Below are 21,304 nucleotides of genomic sequence, written 5' to 3'. Positions count from 1 at the left end.
AATTATTTCCTGAGACAGGCTAGTTTTTATTATTTGAAACCTTAATGATAGAGGGTTAAGGTAGTCTTCAGAGGGAGGATCTTGAGGGGTTTGGGGTAGAGATGTTGGTACTAAAACTTTTGAAATGGGTTGAGGCCGCTATTATTTGCTTCTTGTTTGGGATTTTCAGCTCACTTTGGAGGATTCTTGTTGCAGTCCTATCTTAGAGAATTGCCAGGCAACATGTAGGCATCTGCTGGGTGAGGTCTTTTCTATTCGTTGGAACTCACCACTCTAGCCTACTATCCTCTGACAGGTAAGAAAACAGGCCTGGAAAGATTGTGACTTGTTCAAGGTCCATAGCTGCTTAGTGTCAGATTCAGATATTTGGATTTCCAGTCCTTTATATTAGCTTGCCGTGGTAGTATTTAAATTGGCTAGCAAGTAAATTCTTAAAGACTTTTTCTTGTAAATTTCATTATGCCTAAGTGGATCTAGTGCTGTGCATCCTGATAACTTCTAACGTTAAACCTACTACTTACGGCTAATGTAAGAACTTATGTTAAAATCTTGACTAGCAGTATAGTGAATGAAGAACAAAATGGCTGTCAATTATTTTCCCTATGTTAATTAGTATTTTTGAAGTACAAATGTTAACAAACTTCATTTTGATGCCTATAAGTAACGTTTATTGTGCTGCATATCCTGACTTCTGTAATATCATAGTTTTTCTTAGGAGAACAATCCCGGTAAATATTATTTCTCCCTTTTATTTGTGATGTAAATACTAAGAATCACTAGTAGTATAATTAATAGCTAATTTGATTATATGTGTGTATGTGAATGTGTGTGTATGATAAAAAGTTTGTAAAGCCCCTGACAGTTTTCAGCCATGAGTTAAACCACTTCATCTTTACATGTTTTATAGTCTGATCGGGGTTCTTTTGCACAGTATCTTACTTTTATAGGCTATACTAGGGACAGTCGACCTACAGCAGCAGCAAGTAGATAGTATTCGAAGCCAGAGAGATAGTTGCTCAAGAAGTGGAGCTCGAGGTGCATTGGCAGAGTAGGCAGAGTTGTTTTGGTCTTCTTTCATCTTTTTCCATCCTTTTTGGCTGTTTATTTTTTGTCTCCCCTGGGTCTAAATTCTCCTTATTAATTTTCGTTTCTCACCTATCTTCTAAAATGTTCTGATTCCTTTATTTTCTTTACTCCACCAACAGTTCTTCCTTTACTAAAAAATCTTTTCTGCTTTGTGTAAATTTGAATAAAGTAACTGTTTCAAGTATGAATGTAAATAACCTGAGCATGGGAGCTGAGTGTTTTTTCCTTAAGATAACTCTCTTTCAGATGATAAAAGTATTACATGTTCATTGAAGATACTAAAGAAGTATAAGGAGGAAATTAGGGATGTTATTGTCATATCTCTCTAGTCAGAGAGAACTACTTCTAAAATGTCGTGTTTCCTTTCTGTCTTTTGCCTGTGGATATTGACACTTAAAAGCGGAAGTTGAGGTGTTTCTTTTTGGAAAAATGGGATTAAGGAGGGGACTTTTAAATCAGGGACCTCTCTTGACGTCCCACGACTTCCCCCACCTTGCCTTGATCCTCCTTATGCCCCTTATGTTTCACAAACACTGGTCCCAGGGAATGCTCTTTGAAAACAAGTCAAGGAGGTTTGAAAAATACTATGTATCGTATCTTCTTGGAGTTTGATAAATTTAAGATTCTAAGAAGTCCTCCAGTAGGACAGCTTGTTTTAACTTATTTAACTGAGCAGTTCTCAGTCTTATTTGACCAGGAGATTTTTTTGTCTGTTATAGAACACATTGGGACATACTGTCTTGTATCTCCTTGTTATTGAAGTGTAGTCTAAAGACCAGTGGCATTGATGTCACCTGGGAGCTTATTAGAAATATAGAATCTCTAAGGCCCTACCAAGAACTTAGACTGAGTCAGAACCTGCATTTTAACAGCATGCCTAGATTATTCTTATGCACATTAAAAGTTGAGAACCACTGCTCTAGTTTTTTTCAGGATAGGATAATGAGGAGGCAAGGCTCTGAGGTCTTCATTCTACTTGAGCTGCTTTTTCCAAAGGGCTTTCCCCCTTCTTCTGTGTGTGCATGTGTGTGTGCAGGCAGGGTTGCGTGTACGAGTGTGTGTGTGGGCATGCATGCGTGTAGAGGCATGTGAGTGTGAGGGTGTGTCTCTGTTTAAGGTGCCCCTGTTTGGCCAGCACTTTCCTCATGAGTCTCATGTCCAAAAATGCCTCCTCTATTTACACCTCCTCCCTCTAATCCCTGCTCCTGATATCCACACACAGCCATACATTCCTTCAGCCTACAGCTCATCCAGGGCCCGCTTTGAGAACCCTTCTGTGAAAGAGCAGGTTGCAGGAAATAAGGGAGTGAGGAGGAGATGGATTTGCCAATTAGAATCAAATAACAAGTTTCTTGGGGTAGAAGAGAGCTGGCCCTCCCTCAGAAGGGCCCAGGGGTTTTGAATTGTGATGACTGGAGACCTGAGGTCTCCTGGAATTGTCTCAGTGGCTGCCAGTAGGAGCAAGCAGGTGGCGATCCATGCTCCCCCACTCTACTTCAGCCAGATCATCTATGCTCGTATACATTTTATTTATTAGGATTTCCCTTAATTTTTATTTCCTAAAGATGTTTTGCTATCAAAACATGCTTTTGAAAATCACTGCCCTGTTCCATCCTTTTAGCCTTCTACCTCTCAAATTCTTCTGTTCAGCACACCACCTAGATTAATTGTGACTGGACTTCTTAGCCTCACATTTCAAAGGGAAGAACTAGTAATGAGTTTGTGTGGTGATGGGAAGATTTGAAGCTTTCTCCCTTGAAAAGCCTGTTCTTCCTCCTTCCTTCTCTGTATCTTTTCTTTTCTTCTCATCCATCTTCTTAGACACTTTGCTTATTTTTTTTTTAAGACCAAGGCTGGTAAGGCCCAGAGCTACATAATCATTGACTAGATGGGTAGTGAGGAGTACAATTTAGAGATGAAAAATATGTTAAATTCATAATGTCATCAAATATTGCTTTTTTCTTTTTTTAAGATTTTATTTTTTTCCTTTTTCTCCCCAAAGCCCCCAGGTACATAGTTGTGTATTCTTCGTTGTGGGTCCTTCTAGTTGTGGCATGTGGGACGCTGTCTCAGCGTGGTTTGATGAGCAGTGCCATGTCCGCGCCCAGGATTCAAACCAACGAAACACTGGGCTGCCTGCAGCAGAGCACGTGAACTTAACCACTTGGCCACGGGGCCAGCCCCAGTCCTCCTCTTTTTGCTGAGGAAGACTGGCCCTGAGCTCATATACGTGCCTATCTTCCTCTACTGTATATGTGGAATACCTGCCGCAGCATGGTGTGCCAAGCAGTGCCATGTCCACACCCGGGATCCGAACCAGTAAACCCAGGGCCGCTGAAGCAGGACGTGCACACTTAACTGCTTCGCCACTGGGCCAGCTGCAAGTGTTACTTTTTGATAAAATTTAATAGACTGTTCCATTATCTATATGAATGTGCTTATCAAATTTGATCAGTATTCCCTTGTTCCTTATTTTCCATAAACTTAATGTCACTGATCACACAGCATTTTTCTGTAATATTCCTTGGTAATTTATATTTTAATTGTAATCTTGCCATCCTCCACTGGTATAGGATTTCATTATGTATTCTTAGTTTTAGTGCAGGAAAACATCATTTTATTTTTTTAACTACATATTTGTTTTTATTTTTATTTATTTTTTTGAGGAAGATCAGCCCTGAGTTAACATCTGCCGTCAGTCCTCCTCTTTTTGCTGAGGAAGACTGGCCCTGAGCTAACATCCATGCCCATCTTCCTCTACTTCATATGTGGGACACCTACCACAGCATGGCTTGCCAAGGGAGTGCCATGTCTGCACCCAGGATCCGAAGAGGTGGACCCCAGGCCGCCGAAACGGAACATGTGAACTTAACCCCTAGGCCGGCCCCCGTATTTGTTTTTAATTTTTATGTGTATTCAGTATAATAATGGAAAGCAAAAAAAAAAAGACAAGAACTTCAATTTTTAGGAGTTCCTGGTAATTATGTAGTATAGTAGTAAAGAGTTTAGACTCTGGAGTTCGACAGTTTGGTTTTGAATATTGATCTCACCGTTTACTGGCTGTGTGACCTTGTGAAAGTTACTCAGCTTCCTGAGCCTCAGTTTTTTCATTTGTAAAATGGAGATGATGGTAATACCTACCTTATAGGGTTGTTATCAGGATTAAATGAGATAATTCTTGTAAAGGACTTGGCATGGTTCCTGACGTGTAGTAAGTCCTCAAAAAATGTTACCTAAAACACTCAAATACATGAGTGACAATATAATAATAGACATCTATATAGGAATATAACAGTCCCTATCATCAAATTTTGATTCTAGTGGGGTGACCGACAAAACAAGAGCATAAGAATAATTATTTTTTACTAAAGAATAACATTTCCACAAATTGTTTCAGGAGTAACTTCATCTACTCACCCTTCTTCCCTTTTCCCTTCCCTCCCTCCCCACCTTCTCTTCCCTACCCTCCCTCTGTGTGTGTGTGTATCTGTGTCTTTGTCTCCTGGTAACCTGATGTGGACTATCATGTAAACATTTGGACCTTAGTGGTAAAAGTTTTAACATTTAGAAAGTGCTTTAGTACTGTAATAGTGGTAAGCAGTGTATATAGACTTAAGAATTGAACACTTGAAAGCAACATTTTTTACGATTTGCCGTAGTTAAAGAGTAAGTCTGCTTTCAGTTGGATTGTCAGAGGGCGTGGCCATGGTCTTTTTTAGACCATTGTGTCATCTTGTGTATTATGCTGTTTCTTCTGCCTCACACTCTCCTGTCCTCCACAGTTTGTTTCTTAATCTTTGTGATTGCTCAGCCATCACCTCAAGAAGCTTTTCTTTATCCCTAGGCCAGAATGAATGCCCTTTCAGTTACTTTTAAAGCATTATTTGCAAAAATGTAGTGATTATATTTACTGAGTGTATTGACAATATTTCATTTTTATTTCTCTCTCCTTCCCTGGACTGTAATCTCCTTGAGAGTAGCACCGTTCGTCCTGGAATCAAATTTCAGTTTAAATCCCCACCTTGCCGTTTATAGCCATATAACCAGAGGGCTTTTTGGTGATGATTAAATATAACGTGATATAAGGAACTTAGCATAGGTCTTAGTTAATAATAATGATAATAATTATAAGTAATATTCATAAAACTTTTCAGTGCCTGTCACTGTATCTTGCATAGGGTACTGATAATGCTTAACTGAACTGCAAAGGCTCTTTATAATTTATCTGATTGTTTTGCTGGTTTAAACTCTTTTCCACTTCTTGGGTTTTTTTTTGTTTTCGTTTGTTTTTTGGTGAAGAAGATTGGCCCTAAGCTAATATCTGTTGCCAGTCTTCCTCATTTTGCTTAACGAAGCTTTTTGCTGAGCTAACATCTGTGCCCATCTTCCTCTATTTTGTATGTGGGATGCCGCCACAGCATGGCTTGATGAGTGGTGGTGTAGGTCTACGCCCAGGATCCAAAGCCACCAACCCTGGGCTGCTGAAGTGGAGCATACGAACTTAACCACTATGCCACCAGGCAGGCCCCATCCACGTCTTGGGATATAAAAGAGCTTATGTCAACCTAAGTTACCTTCATACTCAGCTTTTTTAGCAGTTTAAAAAAATGTTTTCTTTTGCCATCAATACAGTGCATAGTTGAAACCACAGCTCATAACATTTTATTCTGTCTTACGTTGTGTTGAATCTTAACTAGAGGCAGAGAAACCATTTAGTGGAAGCCATTGCAGTAGTCTAGGCAAGAGACAGTAGGGGCCTGAACAAGGTTAATGCCAGTGGGAGAGAGAAATGAATGGATTCTAGATATGCTTAGGAGAAAATTTATAAGACTTTGATGGATGGTTGGATATGGTTGTGGGAGGTAGGAAGTTGGGTTGTAGAGAGGAAAGCATCAAGGATGAATCCCAGGATTCTGGCTTCATTAAGGAGCTGGGTAAATGGTGGTATTTCTCACTGACATAGGGAATAGGAGGAAGGACAGGTTTTGGGGAATGTAATAGTTCACTGTCAGATTTGTTGAATGTCACTTACCTAAGGGAAATCTGAGAACAGGGGTCTATGAGGCAGTTGGATATATGGAGGTAAAGCTTAGGAACGAGAACCGGGCTATAAATGTATATTTGGTAATCATCAGCATACATGACCGAGTTGGAGCTGTGGGAGTGGATAAGGCAAATCGGGGAGAGAATAGGCTGAATAGCATGAGAAAAGAGAACCGAGGACAGAAACTTGAGAAACGTCACTACTTTTTTGTAGTGATAGAGGAATAGCATCCCAGAAAGAAGAAAGAAATGGGGGAGAAAGAAAAATTAAATAGGGTGCCAGAAACCCAGGGGAATGAATGTTATAGAAACAGAGGGAAGAGAAGGTCTTCAAGAGGAGTGCCCTCAGATAGAATCTTAATTTTTCCCTTGTATTCTATGTAATGTTTATTTTAACGAGTGGCATTAAAATTTATATTTTAAGTTGTAAGAAGATGATAATCCTGCATAGTGCTTGCACCAAGCTTTTCATGATAGTTAGAGCACCAAGCTTTTCGTGATAGTTAGAACAGTTCTGAATTGTATCTATAGGTTAAATAAAGGAGGTTAATATTGGTAGGTTGGGAGATAAATAAAATTCTCTTAGTAACTAACTTTGTTTCTCTAGGAAGAGTGCCTAATTATCTAGTTGAATCTATCCTTAAGCATATACTTCTATAGATAGCTCCTGATTCTAGCTACAGAAATTAGTAGAATTAATTTTAAAAAATTGGGTACATCTTGGTATCAAGAAGTTTTTAAGTGGTAAGTAAATATATGGTAACCTTGAAAACTCTTGAAAAATTGCATGGTTAATTGTGGGGCAGCATGTATGGTTTCTTATCTGCTGTTTCTAGGAGGAATGAATCATAGCATTCTTTATTGATCAGCCTACCAAGCAAATCACCGCACTTTCCACAAAACTGTATTTGGTCTGTAAAGTGATAGTCATCTGTAGAATACATTGGATTTAATGTGATTTGTGATACAGATTTTATGCATGCTGATGAGCAAAGTTATTACTTAGGACAAAGTTATTACTTATGACATAGTTTGAAAACTGTCACTGTTAACTTCAGACTATATTGAAATTTATGATGTTAGAAAAATTTGCCATTGTTTTATAAAATCAGTTTTATACAGAAAACATGCCCTTATGTTTTAGAGATGGTTATTAAGAATTGATTTGAAAACTAATGCAAGGCTTTAGAATCTGGTCAGATTAATTTGTTTTTATTATGGTCGTAATAGTTTATAACATTGTGAAATTTCAGTTGTGCGTTATTATTTGTCAGACACCATATAAATGTGCCCCTTCACCCCTTGTGCTCATCCCTCACCCCCATTACCCCTGGTAACCACTAAACTGTTCTCTTTGTCCTTAAATTTATCTTCCACAAATGAGTGAAATCATATTGTGTTTATCTTTCTCTGTCTAGCTTATTTCACTTAACATAATGCCCTCAAGGTCCATCCATGTGGTTGCAAATGGGACGATTTTGTCTTTTTTATGGCTGAGTAGTATTCCATTGTGTATATATACACCACATCTTCTTTATCCAATCATCAGTCGATGGGCACTTGGGTTGCTTCCACATCTTGGCTATTGTGAATAATGCTGCAGTGAACGTAGGGGTGCATAAGTCTCTTTGTATTGTTGATTTGAAGTTCTTTGGATAAATACCTGGTAGTAGTGGGATAGCTGGGTCATATGGTATTTCTGTTGTTAATTTTTTGAGAAATCTCCATACTGTTTTCCCTAGTGATTGCACCAGTTTGCATTCCCACCAGCAGTGTGTGAGGGTTCCCTTTTCTCCACAACCTCTCCAACATTTGTTATTTTTTGTCTTGGTGATTGTAGCCACTCTAACGGGCGTAAGGTAATATCTAAGTGTAATTTTGATTTGTATTTCCCTGGTGGTTAGTGATGTTGAGCATCTCTTCATGTGCCTATTGGCCATCTGTATATTTTCTTTGGAAAAATGTCTCTTCATATCCTTTGCCCACTTTTTGATTGGGTTGTTTCTTTTTTTGTATTTCAGTTGTGTGAGTTCTTTGTATATTATGGAGATAACCCTTGTCGGACATACGATTTGCAAATATTTCCTCCCAGTTGGTGGGTTGTTTTTTTGTTTCGATCCTGGTTTCCTGTGCCTTCCAGAAGCTCTTTAGTCTGATGAAGTCCCACTTGTTTATTTTTTCTTTTGTTTCCCTTGTCCAAGTAGACATGGTGTTCCAAAAGATCCTTTTAAGGTTGATGTCAAAGAGTGTACTACCTATATTTTCTTCCAGAAGTTTTATAGTTTCAGTTCTTACCTTCAAGTCTTTGGTCCATGTTGAGTGTATTTTGTGTATGGAGAAAGATGATGGTGTACTTTCATTCTTTTGCATGTGGCTGTCCGGTTTTCCCAGGTCAGATTAATTGTAATATTATAGCCTGAAAAGATGAGAAAAAGAATGTAATTACAGAGTAAAGATCAGACTTCCTTATTGTATTGACATAATTGTTGGCATTGAGAGTATTGTTAGCTTAACTTGGATACTAACTATAGTTAGTGTTTAAAGGACTACATGTAATGTTCCTGACATTTTGGACTAGGATCAAGAAAGTGTTTCCTTGAATGAGAAACTCTTAAGAGTAAATGATATTAGCTGTCTACAGAAGTATCCCATTTTAAGATATGGTTTATAAAATGTGGTGCTTTATTAAGGGACTGTGGTATCTGTCAAATTAAGAAATCGTGATTCCTAATCAATAACATAAATTACTTATTTTCTTTATCTTGCAATATAAAGAATATAGTTTCAAAATAATAGTACCAAAATTAATACAAACAGTAAATCTCTGAGTGTTTAGAATTTCTTTAAGGTTCTTTTAGTTCTTAGACTATATCCCTCTAAAGACGTATAAACTCATGTGAGAATAATTCCATTTCTGGGTGGTTGTGTTAACAGTTTGATGTATGGTTACATTACAGTCATTGTTTCTAAACACTTTCCTTACATTAACTTAATCCTCATAACTGTCCTGTGAAGTAGGTTCTGTTGTTATCCCTATTTCACAGATGAATATAGTTTTTGCCATCTTGATTTTAGGCAAATTTGTGTTAACAAGAAAATAGTAGTTTTTGTTTGTTTCTTTATTCGTTGACGTAGGGGAAAGTAGTAGATAAAACTGAGGGAAAGGAAAGTTTTGATTAGGAAATGAGATGGTATTTATATTTGGAGACTCTGAGGGTTGTGTAAGTATATCATGGAGCTGAAAAGGGGGATAAGGCACCATAGACTCAATAAATTTTGGTCAAACGTATTTAAAAAAAAGACAAAGTACCAAAGTACCAGACTTATAATTTCTGTTTATAACTGTTGTGCCCTATAGAACTTTCCCCTTTTGGATGATATGAGAGGGAGAATCTAGTTAGGAAGAAACAGATAAAGTGTGATTTTGTACTTTACCTCGACTATCTGATGAGCTGTTTAAGGAGCAAAACAGAAAAGGACAGTTGCTGTAAACAACATTACTTAATAAGTAAATTTATAATTCACTTTTGACCTTATTTTCGTTATTTGAGATATGTATGTACAACACACACACACACATACACCCATTTCATATATGAACCATCAATAATGTCACTTAAATATGTGTGAATATTTCTATAATGTTAAATTTTATTACACTGTTACAGGATTCCAAGTCCAGGATTTACCATGAACAGCCTTCCACAACCGTGAATCTTTACATTAGAATTTTAGATGTTAGTCGAAAATTAGAAAATAACGTACCTGGAATCATCAAAACCAGTTGAAATTTAAGTTGCTTCTAGCCAAAATGCAATGTCCAAACCAGTGAATAGTGGTGGAAGTGGAAGCTAGCTACCACATTTTTTTCTGAGCAGTTTTTTCATAGGTTCAGATAGATTCTATGGAGTAGAGTTTCGTTAGTGAAATGCTTGATTTGGTCTTGATTACTAAGCAGTCCTTTTTTGTGGATGAGCGTTAGAATTGTTAGAGCTTACACAGGTTACTTTTGAATAGAGCATCTTAATTTCTGGAATTTCTTTTCTAAGCTATTCTGATATAGTCCTTCTTAGGTGAGCTTATGGCTATAGCAACAACAAACGTAGCTTTCAATGCTGGTGTCTGTGTGTCCTTTTTGGTTACTTTAACATATTTTCAAGGAATTTTAATTCTCTTAAATTATTTAAAAAATGCTCTTGATTCTATTTTAAATTCATAAGACCTGAGTCTAAATGGAGACTTCATTTGCTATAGAGGAAAATTGGAAATTATTATTTAGTTCTTAACTCTTTTATACTAGCGTATACCATAAGGATGAAATACCGGATTATTGCCCCTTCATGTATTTTATCAGTCAAACATGTAGGACCGTTGTGCCATGTACTTGCTCACTCTTCAGGGAATAGAAGTTGACTAGGAATCTAGAAAAGTTAACTAGATGACCCTTTTGACTAAAGCATTAATTACTATTATTTTTTTAAACTCAGATTTATAGACAAATGGATATAATTTACCCAAGACAATTTGTATATTGAAATGTAGGAATCTAACAAAAATCTTGACGTGTGCTGACAACCTTTACTACATACAAATATTACCTCATAACAACATTGAAATGTGAGATTTTCATTAGAATTACAGTTTCAATTTGTTTTTGTTGAATAATGATTTTATACAGCATCTTACCCCATTTACTCGTAAAACAAAGGCAAAGTTATACGTTATTTTAATTTGTTTCCATAGAATAAAGAACCATGAAACCATACTTTTCTTGAAGGTGGGGTATGATTATTTAGCAACATACTGATAAAAAGGGAGGAGTATTACTGAAACATGTTTGTATCTTCAGCAGTGGCCGGTGGTTGAAGTTCATCACTGCTGTAGCACATCAAAATGAACACATACCTGATTAATAGGTGTTGAGTTAAAGGTAATAGGGTATCTTCATGTAAAGTATAACACAATCAAAAGTATTATGTACTATGTACAAGTATTTAAATTCAAATCAGCATTATTATTTATCAATAGCCTGGTATACTTTCCTATGTGTGTGTGGTTGGTTTGTTATAGATGACAAATAGTTATTTTAAAGACTTATTGGGTGATAAATGGGAATTGTCTTGATGTTTTTTATCTGAAGTTGTATAGATTGTTAGTCCACTGTGATGGCCTCTACACCAATGTCCGGTGAATGTTAATGGCAGATATTGATCAACTAGTTATCCTTGTGCTAATATTTAAAAAACGATGGTGGTGTTTCAGTGAAATGGAATAGTCTGATAGCTGATATTTTGGTATATTAAAATGAAGAGCTGCCATTATAGTGGAAATTTGAAAATGAAACCATTCAAATCATGTTCTTTTCATAGTGTTTCTGATAATGCCACAAGTTTCTCTTGACATTGTAGTTAGCAAATTGTTTCTGTATTTACTTTGGTGCATGCTTATATAGTTATCTGGTAAATTTACAACCTGTTTCCCTGTAGTTCTACATGTATTAATAATCTCAAATAAAATTAAATAATCTTCTTATTCTGATAGAGAAGAAAAAGCTGGATCACTTACCAGTAACTGGAGTTCTCCTATTGGGTAATCTCCACAGATCCACATTCTTTGAAGTTATTGTGAATGCCTCGAGGACCAAGGAACCGTTGAAATTTCCAATTTCAGGAAGGTAAGCAAGTGCACTGAAGCATGTCTCTAGCATCTCCCAAATCCCCTCCCCCAACTTTCTTACATATACGTCTGTACTGCATGCCCCCTCAGTTCCAGTGGATGCCCATCAGGAAGATTCTCATGCTGGACAGAAGGGCAAGAGAGGTGGATCTGTGAGGGAAAAGACCCAATAGGATAACTCAAGTTACTGGTAAGTAATCTAGTTTTCACAAACTTGAGATATTCTTCTACATTGCTTCCTTTGAAGGAATTTGTTTAATTGTGAAGAAAGGAAGTTGTTTGGGATAGCTTTTTTTTGTGAGTTTGGTGTGGATTATGGAATTTATTGTGTGGATGCTAAATACCTATTTCTTAATGGGTGTATGAATAAATGTGACATTAATTTTTAAACTGTATCTTTTACATAATAACTTTATAAAATTATATGTTTATTGCCTCTTGGTAAATTATGTAGTAGTTCTGAAGTGATTTAAGGAAGCTATATGTTGAATTATTTTGTAAATTTTTAAATTTGTGATGTTCCTTTTATTGAAGTAAATGCCTGTACTTTAAAATTTGTGTTTATGCCAAATTTGGCCAAATTATTTTGGCATTGTACTGAATAGCAAGAATAGTTTTATATTAATTGATTAGCACTTCTCACTGACATAGTTTTCAATGTGCCTTTTAACTTCATTAAGGTATATTTGGAAAATAATTCAGGGTATGTTGCAATTATATTTACCACTGCTTTGTTCATAATGCATAGGCTTATTGATGTGAAGGGTGGCGCGGTTGGTTCTGTGTGAGCTCTCTGGTTCCTCAGGTACCAGATAATTTGTTGAGCTGGTGTGTAAATGTTAGAATTGGACAAAGTTCTTTGCTTCTCATCTCTCTCTCACTCATGTTGCATTGTTACCAGGCTGCCATTTCTAAAAGGACACTTTTAGCACATGAAGAGCCTGTAGTGGTGTCCTGCTCTAGCCATTTTATAAAATTTTCATCCATTTGCAGGGTACTTAAGGCCTCTCATAATCCAATCCCATCCTATTTATCCAGCCTTAATTTCTTCAATTTGAAACTTTTGTTTTGGCCTTACCTAGATACTTGTCATATTTATGCTTTGGCTTGTGCTTTTCCATTTTCTTGGAATGACCTTCTTTTTGTTCTACTTTTCTTTACTGTAAGGTTGAGATCAAGTCCTACCTCTTAGATAAATTCTTTATGCTAGCATCTCTCTGTTACCTCTGTTTCCTCAGTGGAAACAGGAGATTGCCGTGAGGATTGAATTAGTTAATTCATGGAATATATTTAGAACACTGCCTAGCAGCACATAGTAAACACTCTTATTAGCTGTTATTTGATTGTAGATTGATCTTAAACGTTTTTGTGATTATGGATGTAATTCTTATCTGTATGACACAGTTTAACCTTTAAATATTAACTTCAGGTTGTATTGCTATTTCTTCTGATATCACTCTTTTTTTTTTTTTTTTTTTGCTTTTTCTCTCCAAATCACCCCAGTAGATACTTGTATATTTTTAGTTGTGAGTCCTTCTAGTTGTGGCGTGTGGGATGCCACCTCAACACAGCCTGATGAGCAGTGTCATGTCCGCGCCCATGATCCGAAACCCTGGGCCGCTGAAGCGGAGCACGTGAACCTAACCACTTGGCCATGGGGCTGGCCCCGATAGCAAACTCTTAAGCTGACTTGTATGATCTTTGAGAGCCGGGATAGGGTTTTATCATTTTTTATTTTACTTTAGTTCCTGACATGCAGGACTGAGATTAAATTTTATCCACTGAAAAATTAGTTTTTCATGGAGATTCACAAATATACTTACCAATTTTTTCATGTATAAAACAGGTTAATTGGCTTATCAATTCTATTTGTATATGTTTTTCTTAAGAACAACAATTGTTTTCCTTTAAAACTGTTACAGTGAAATTTTAATTGTTTAGTACAATATAAACTTCTTTTATGTCACATAAAAAAAGAGTATAGTTTTGAGAGAGTTAATTAGATTGACTTCACTTTAAGACTCTGTGTAGTGTTAGAAAACAAACTGGAAACTCAGTATACTTGATTTTTGAGGTTGGAATAACTTAGAAGATTATTGCTTGATTTTCAGAAATGCTTGGATTTAAGAATACTTGTCTGGTGAAGCAGTAAATGAAATCTAATTTCAAGGTCATTGAAGGAAGGAAATGCTCTTTGACAGATTGTCACTTCTAAATAATCACCAGAGAACCAATTCAGGTCCAATTAGACAAACCAAGATAAAGAACATTTAGTCAGATGACTTAAGCCCTTGTTTTGAATCTGCTTTCGCACATCCTTGTAAGAGACTGTTCAATTTTATGGTTTCTTTAGTGTGATAATGGTTTGGTGGTTATATTGAGAATGACCTTATTCTTTAGAGATATATGCTGAAATATTTAGAAGTGAAATATGATGGGTTCAAGAATTGGTTAAAAAAAGGTGTGTGGGTATTTGGATGTGGTGTGTATGTATGTGTATGTAGAGAGAGAGAAAGCAAATGTGGCAAATGTTAATAATTTTGAATCTAGGAGCTGGGTATATGGATATCCATTGTACTTTCAACTTCTCTGTGGCTTTGATTTTTTAAAAGAAAGTTGGGGACAAAGTATTTTTAGAAACCTTTATTATGCTTCAGTTTCTCTAATTCTAAAATGGGAATAATAGAACTTGTTCTTTCCTTGCCTTCATGCAGGTAGGCCAGTGGGATAACATTTGGTAGAATAGCAGTTACAGGAACTTTTAAGAAGTGGTGTTTTTTTTTTTTGACATTAAAGAAGAGTTTTATAATGGAGAACTTTTCAAAGAAAAGTTGAAGGTGAAACTGGTGAAATGGTCTGTTTTCTAGGAATAAATCATTTCAAAATTGACTGTACAAGAAAAAGAGAATCCAAAGAAACTAAAACTGAAGCTGTAGTAAATTTCCCCAAGAGGAATAGGTTTTTTAAAATGGCAGCTTTATTGAGCTGTAATTCATAAACCATACCATTTACCCATTTAAAATGTACAGGTCAGTGGTTTTTAATATTTTTATAGAGTTGTGCAACCGCTACCACGGTTAATTTTAGAATATTTTCATCACCCCAAAAAGAAACTCTGTACCTATTAGCATTCAATCACAATTCTCCCTAAACCCTTTAGCCTTAGGCAACCCCTAATCAACTCTGTTTCTATAGATTTGCTTATTCTAGACTTTTTTTTAACTTTTTATTGCGATTATGATAGTTTACAACCTTGTGACATTTCAGTTGTACATTATTCTTTGTCAGTCATGTTGTAGGTGTACCATTTCACCCTTTGTGCCCACCCACCACTCCCCTGTTCCCCTGGTAACCACTCGTCTGTTCTCTTTGTCTACATGTTTAACTTCCATATATGAGTGGAGTCATACAGAGATTGTCTTTCTCTATCTGGCCTATTTCACTTAACATAATACCCTCAAGGTTCATCCATGTTGTTGTGAATGGGACAATTCTATGCTTTTTTATGGCTGACTAGTATCCCATTGTGTATATATATATATACCATATCTTCTTTATCCAATCATTAGTCGAAGGGCACTTGGGTTGCTTCCACATCTTGGCTGTTGTGAATAATGCTGCAGTGAACATAGGGGTGCATAAGTCTCTTTGTATTGTTGATTTCAAGTTCTTTGGATAGATACCCAGTAGTGGGATGGCTGGGTCACATGGTATTTCTATTTTTAACTTTTTGAGAAATCTCCATACTGTTTTCCAAGTGGCTACACCAGTTTGCATTCCCACCAGCAGTGTATGAGGGTTCCTTTTTCTCCACAACCTCTCCAACATTTATTGCTTTTTGTTTTGGTTATTTTTGCCATTCTAACGGGTGGAAGGTGATATCTTAGTGTATAGTTTGATTTGCATTTCTCTGATGATCAGTGATGATGAGCATCTTTTCATGTGCCTATTGGCCATCCGTATATCTTCTTTGGAGAAGTATCTGTTCATGTCCCTTCCCCATTTTTTGATCGGGTTGTTTGATTTTTTGTTGTTGAGTTGTGTGAGTTCTTTATATAGTATGGAGATTAACCCTTTGTCGGATATATGACTTGCAAATATTTTTTCCCAGTTGGTGGGTTGTTTTTTTGTTTCAATCCTGTTATCCCTTGCCTTAAAGAAGCTCTCCGGTCCGATGAAGTCCCATTTGTTTATTCTTTCTGTTGTTTCCCTTCTCTGAGAGGACATGGTGTCCGCAAAGATCCTTTTGATACTGATGTCAAAAAGTGCACTGCCTGTATTTTCTTCTAGAAACCTTATGGTTTCAGTTCTTACCTTTAGGTCTTTGATCCATTTTGAGTTTATTTTTTTTTATCTTATTTTTTTCCTTTTTCTCCCCAAAGCCCCCTGGTACATAGTTATATATTCTTCGTTGTGGGTCCTTCTAGTTGTGGCATGTGGGACGCTGTCTCAGCGTGGTTTGATGAGCAGTGCCATGTCTGCGCCCAGGATTCGAACCAATGAAACACTGGGCCGCCTGCAGCGGAGCGCGCACACTTAGCCACTCGGCCATGGGGCCAGCCCCTGAGTTTATTTTTGTGAATGGTGAAAAAGAATGTATACCGCATTTTTTTATCCATTCATCAGTTGATGGATATTTGGATTGTTTTCCACTTTTTTTTTTTAAGATTTTATTTTTCCTTTTTTCTCCCCAAAGCCTCCCGGTACATAGTTGTCTATTTATTAGTTGTAGGTCCTTCTAGTTGTGGCATGTAGGACACCGCCTCAGCATGGCTTGATGAGCGGTGCCGTGTCCTCACCCAGGATCCAAACCAGCGAAACCCTGGGCTGCCGAAGTGGAGCGCGCGAACTTAACCACTTGTCCATGGGGCTGGCCCCTGTTTTCCACTTTTTGCCTATTATGAATAGTATTGCTATCAACATTTGTGTACAAGTTTTCGTGTGGACATCTGCTTTCATTCTTTTGGATATATACCTAGGGGTGGAATTGCTAGATTAAATGGTAACTCTATGTTTAACCTTTTAAGGAGCTGCCAGACTATTTTCCAAAGCAGCTGCACCACCTTCCTTTCCCACCAGTAATGTATGAGGGTTCCAATTTTTCCTCACCTTCACCAACACTTCCACTATCTGTCTCTTTGATTATAGCCATCCTCACTGATGTGAAGTGGTATCAGAAGGAAGTTTTTTTTTTTTAAAGATTGGCACCTGTGCTAACATCTGTTGCCAATCATCTTCTTGTTCTTCTCCCCAAAGCACCCCGGTACATAGTTGTGTATTCTAGTTGTGAGTGCCTCTGTTTGTACTATGTGGGATGCTGCCTCAGCATGGCTTAATGAATGGTGCCATATCCGCGCCTGGGATCCAAACTGGCCAAACCCTGGGTGGCTGAAGTGGAATGCAGGAACTTAACTACTTAGCCAAGGAGCTGGCCCCAGAAGGAAGAGTTTTAATTGTGGTATTTGTAATCAGAATTTCAGACATACATTTGGAGAACAGATAATCCCAATTTTAGACAAACTGATCCAGATATAGAAAAAGAGGGAAAGCTACCCTGGCTGTTTATCAGATAAGTTTAGCCTTGGAACATAAACTGGTAAGAATATACAAGGGAAAATATTATATTCAATCTCATTTATGAACACAGGCATAAAAATTTTAGTTAGGATAAGAATGTAAGGATTGTTCAATATTAGAAGATTGTATCAATGTAGTTTATGAGGTAAGATTTAGGAAAAAAAATCCTGAAAGATTTAGTAAAACTATATGATAAAACTCGATACCCATTAATGTTAAAAAAGTAACCCTCAAACCATGAAGAGAAGTGAACTTTTTTCTTCCAGTAAAGGCAGTCTTTCAAACAGCAAGCATCATGTTTAATGATGAAACCTTAAAAACATTCTCATTAAAGTTAAGAATAAGACAAATATACCTCTACTAGAAGATAAAAAAAAATCCGAAAGGATTGGAAAGGAAAAAAAATGAGATGAGTATATCCTTAGGAAAAAAAAATCAGCAAATTGTATTAATGAGAGAGTTCAGTGTTACTGGATATATGATCAACATTCAAATTGGCAACAGCCAATTAGAAAATAAACAATATCTCCTTTACAACAAACTCTATAAAGTACTCAAAGTTTTATTGAAGGACATAAAATTAGACATGAATAAGAGGCAGGATATATTATATTTATGGGTAAGAAATATAAATATTACTAAAAAATTATTTTTTGTGAATTATATATAGTTTTAGGTAAAAGTCTGAATAGGACTTTTTTGTGTGGAAAATGACCTTCACATACAAAGGAGAGGCAGCAGACTAAGAATTCTGAGAGAAGAAAAAGAACAAAGCTTGCACTGTTGAATATCAAGACTAACTTTTAAATTATGGTATTTAGAATGGAATACTACATAGCAATGAAAAGGAAAAACCTCCTGCTACACACAGTATGGGATGAATCCCCCAGGCTTAATGTTGAGCAAAAGAAGTAAGACACAAAAGATTATACATTGTATGATTTCATTTATAGGACACTCAGAAACAGGTAGAACTAATCTGTGATGATAGAGATCAGAGTAGTGGTTCTCTTGGAAGCATGGTACTGATTGGGAAGAAGTATGAGGGAGCATTCTGGAGCATGTTAATACCTTGGTCTGGATTGGATCACACAGCAGTATACATATTTAAAAATCAAGCTGTACACAATATTTGTACACTTTACTGTATGTAAATTATACCTCAGTTAAATAAAGTAAAAACTTAGAGTATTTAAAGTAGGATAGCCTTAATGCAGGAGAAGACATTAATATAACAGAATACAGAGTTCAGAAATGGATCCATATGTATTTGAGAAGTTGGTAATTGCTAGAGATGGGATTTTCCTTCAGCAGGGAAAGAAAGAGTGGACTGTTGAATTGGTTGTCTATATGGGGGGAATACAGATCTCTGCTTCAAACCATATGCAGAAATTCCAATTGAATTAAATACTAAACATGAAAAACTGTTTTGGAAAATATAGAAGAATATGTGTATTTAGGATATGTAAGGTTGCCTTTAATAAGTTGAGCAAAGAAGAATGAACCATCAAGGATAAAGGATTTGACTGTCTCAAAAAGAAAAATTTGGGCTCAATAAAAGACATCATAAGCCAAAGTAAAAGATAAGTGGCATGACTGAGAGGTAAGTGCGGAGTCTGTGATAGCCAGTGGATTTGTGTCCAGAATATATGAAGATCAAAAGAATAAGACAGATGATACAAATACAAATAAAGTGAACAATGGATATTAAGGCAATTCACAGTAGAGGAAACTGGAAATTGGAAATTGGAATGGTTAATGAGCTGAGAAGATGCTTAGTCTCATTTGCCGGGAAATGCAATTAAGTTTTCACCCATCGATTTTCACCCATTAGATTGCAAAGCTCGGGATCAGTTGAAAATGTGCATGCCCTAATACCTTTTCAAGGTGTTAGTCTAGAGAAACTCGGACATTTGCCCAGGGAGATTTGTACAGGGCTATTCATTTGGAAAAAAGTCTCACCAGTAAGAGGCACAGATAAATAAGACATAAAATGGTTATGTAACAGAGAATTACCTAGCTCTATGTTTAGATTATATCATCAGTGATTTTTCTTTTTAAGAAACAAATGGTATTGTCTATGCCCAGGAATTGTTCTAAGTATTTTATAAACATTAACTACTTTAGTCCTCGTAAGAACTCAGAAACAGGTACTATCATTTTCTCCATTTTACACATAGGAATACTAAAGCATAGAAGGGTAAATAACCTATCCACTCTGATAAGTAGTAAATAGCAGAGCTGGGATTCAAAGCTAGGATTTGAACCTCAGTCACCTGGCTCCAGAGTCCACTATTGTATGGTACCTTTTGATATATATAAATATGGGGAGACCTCATAAATACAAGGAAAAGTTAATTGCAGAATAATGTGTGCAGTGTGATCTCATTTACAGCAAGTTCACGGTAGTAGTTACCTCTGGATGGGGCTCGGAGGTGAGGGGCATCTAGTGAGGGTGGTGAAAGGAAATTAGCTTTATGAAACTGCATGTTTTTCCTGAAAGAATATGTATATTATTTGATAGCTTTTAAACACCTACATTTAATGTATGTATATGCTTATTTTTGCAAAAAGCAGCACTGAAGGATTGACCTTTATTATTTTAGTCTTCATTTATTCATTTTTTAAAATGTGTTTCTCTCTGAAAGTGTAGAAAGTAACCTGGGAAACCGCTTCTCTTTTTTTTGGTTTGTTTTTTTGCTGAGGAAGATTTATCCTGAGCTAACAGCTGCTGCCAGTCTTACTCTTTTTTTGTATGTGAGCTGCTGCCACAGCATGGCCACTGACAGACGAGTGGTGTAGGTCCACAGCCAGGAACCGAACCCAGGCCGCCAAAGCAGAGCGTGCTGAACTTAACCACTTGGCCACTAGGGCTGGCTCCATTTGTTCTTGATATGGGTCTACAGTGGAGGAGGAAGCAGTGGCCCCAGCACAGTGGCTGTAATTTAATCTAGTTCTGAGATAGTGAGCAGCAGATGAGAGCCAAACACTAGGTTAGGTGCTGGGGATGTGGAGTGATTAGGTTTCATCCTCCCTTTTTAAGGAGTTCAGAGTTTTACAGGGAAAGACCTAAGGAAAAAAAATTTTAATTCGGTATGTTATGTGCAGATCTCTTTTTTTCTTCCCTATTTCTCTGTCCCCACCCCTTTCCCTCAAATACAAATAGGAGAAGGGAGAAATGTCTTGATTTGGCATGTCAAACAGGCAATGAAATATCAATGTTGATCCTACTTCCTATTCTTTTACAAAACTACCAGAGAGTGAACTCTGTAATGGTCAGAGATTGTAGCTTGTTCACCATTGTATCTCCAAAACTTAGTATAATGCCTTGTGCTTAGTAGGCTCTTAGATATTTGAATGAATAACTAATACACTTTCACACTTCACTCTTAAATTAACTAGCAGCTGAGCCCAAATTCCCCTTAAGCCATTTGGCATGTCTTCCCCTGGTTCCATTTCTTCCATTGGTTACCAGAGTCTAAGGTAATTTGACTGAGAACTCTACATGAAGCTTTTAATTGTTTTGTGCCAAAGAAGTCTGACTGAAGAATATTTTAATCTATAGGAAATTTTGTATTTCTGAAATCCAATTTTATTTTCCTTGGGCTGAATCCAATATATTTTTTTTTAAGTTTGTAGTCTTCTAGTATTGGGATAGTACAATTGTTTTTCTCAGTTACTGTATGCTCTGTCTTTGAGTCAGTCCTGTCTTGTTAAATGTGTTTATGTTCTGTGTGTTATTTGTGAAATTCTTTATTTCCTAAAACCACATTCTCTTCAAGTTTCCAGATGGACCCATGGACTATTTCCAGATGGTATTAGTGAATATATGAAAATTCCAGTGTCTTTTAAAATCTCTCGTAATATCTTATAAAATTTAGTTACTGTTGTTTCCTTTCCACCCTGGTGAGGGAGGTGTGTT

At 36.6% G+C, this 21,304-nt stretch overlaps 1 protein-coding gene across 18 annotated transcripts in view; it reads left to right on the top strand.

The window, feature by feature from the left end:
* The window catches only part of YAF2 (YY1 associated factor 2), a 77,468-nt gene that overhangs the window by 11,186 nt on the left and 44,978 nt on the right, over positions 1–21,304 (top strand). For 6 of the 18 annotated variants that reach the window (XR_011440032.1, XR_011440033.1, XR_011440036.1 and 3 more), the window contains 2 exons: positions 11,732–11,803; positions 11,896–11,995. The exons of 4 other annotated variants lie outside the window; for them this stretch is intronic. Coding sequence is in view for 2 of the 14 variants with exons in the window: in XM_023643383.2 (XP_023499151.1) it covers positions 11,671–11,803 (133 nt within the window). In the remaining 12 variants the exon portion in view is untranslated. Of the gene's footprint in view, positions 1–11,670; positions 11,804–11,895; positions 11,996–21,304 lie in introns of all 18 variants that reach the window. 8 more of the 18 variants (XR_011440034.1, XR_002808713.2, XM_070271248.1 and 5 more) reach the window with 3 other exon arrangements.

This window comes from Equus caballus, chromosome 6, assembly GCF_041296265.1.
Source record: "Equus caballus isolate H_3958 breed thoroughbred chromosome 6, TB-T2T, whole genome shotgun sequence".
NCBI classification, from domain to species: Eukaryota; Metazoa; Chordata; class Mammalia; order Perissodactyla; family Equidae; genus Equus; species Equus caballus.
Note: the sequence above shows the minus strand (reverse complement) of the source record. Positions and strands in the feature narration are given on the sequence as shown.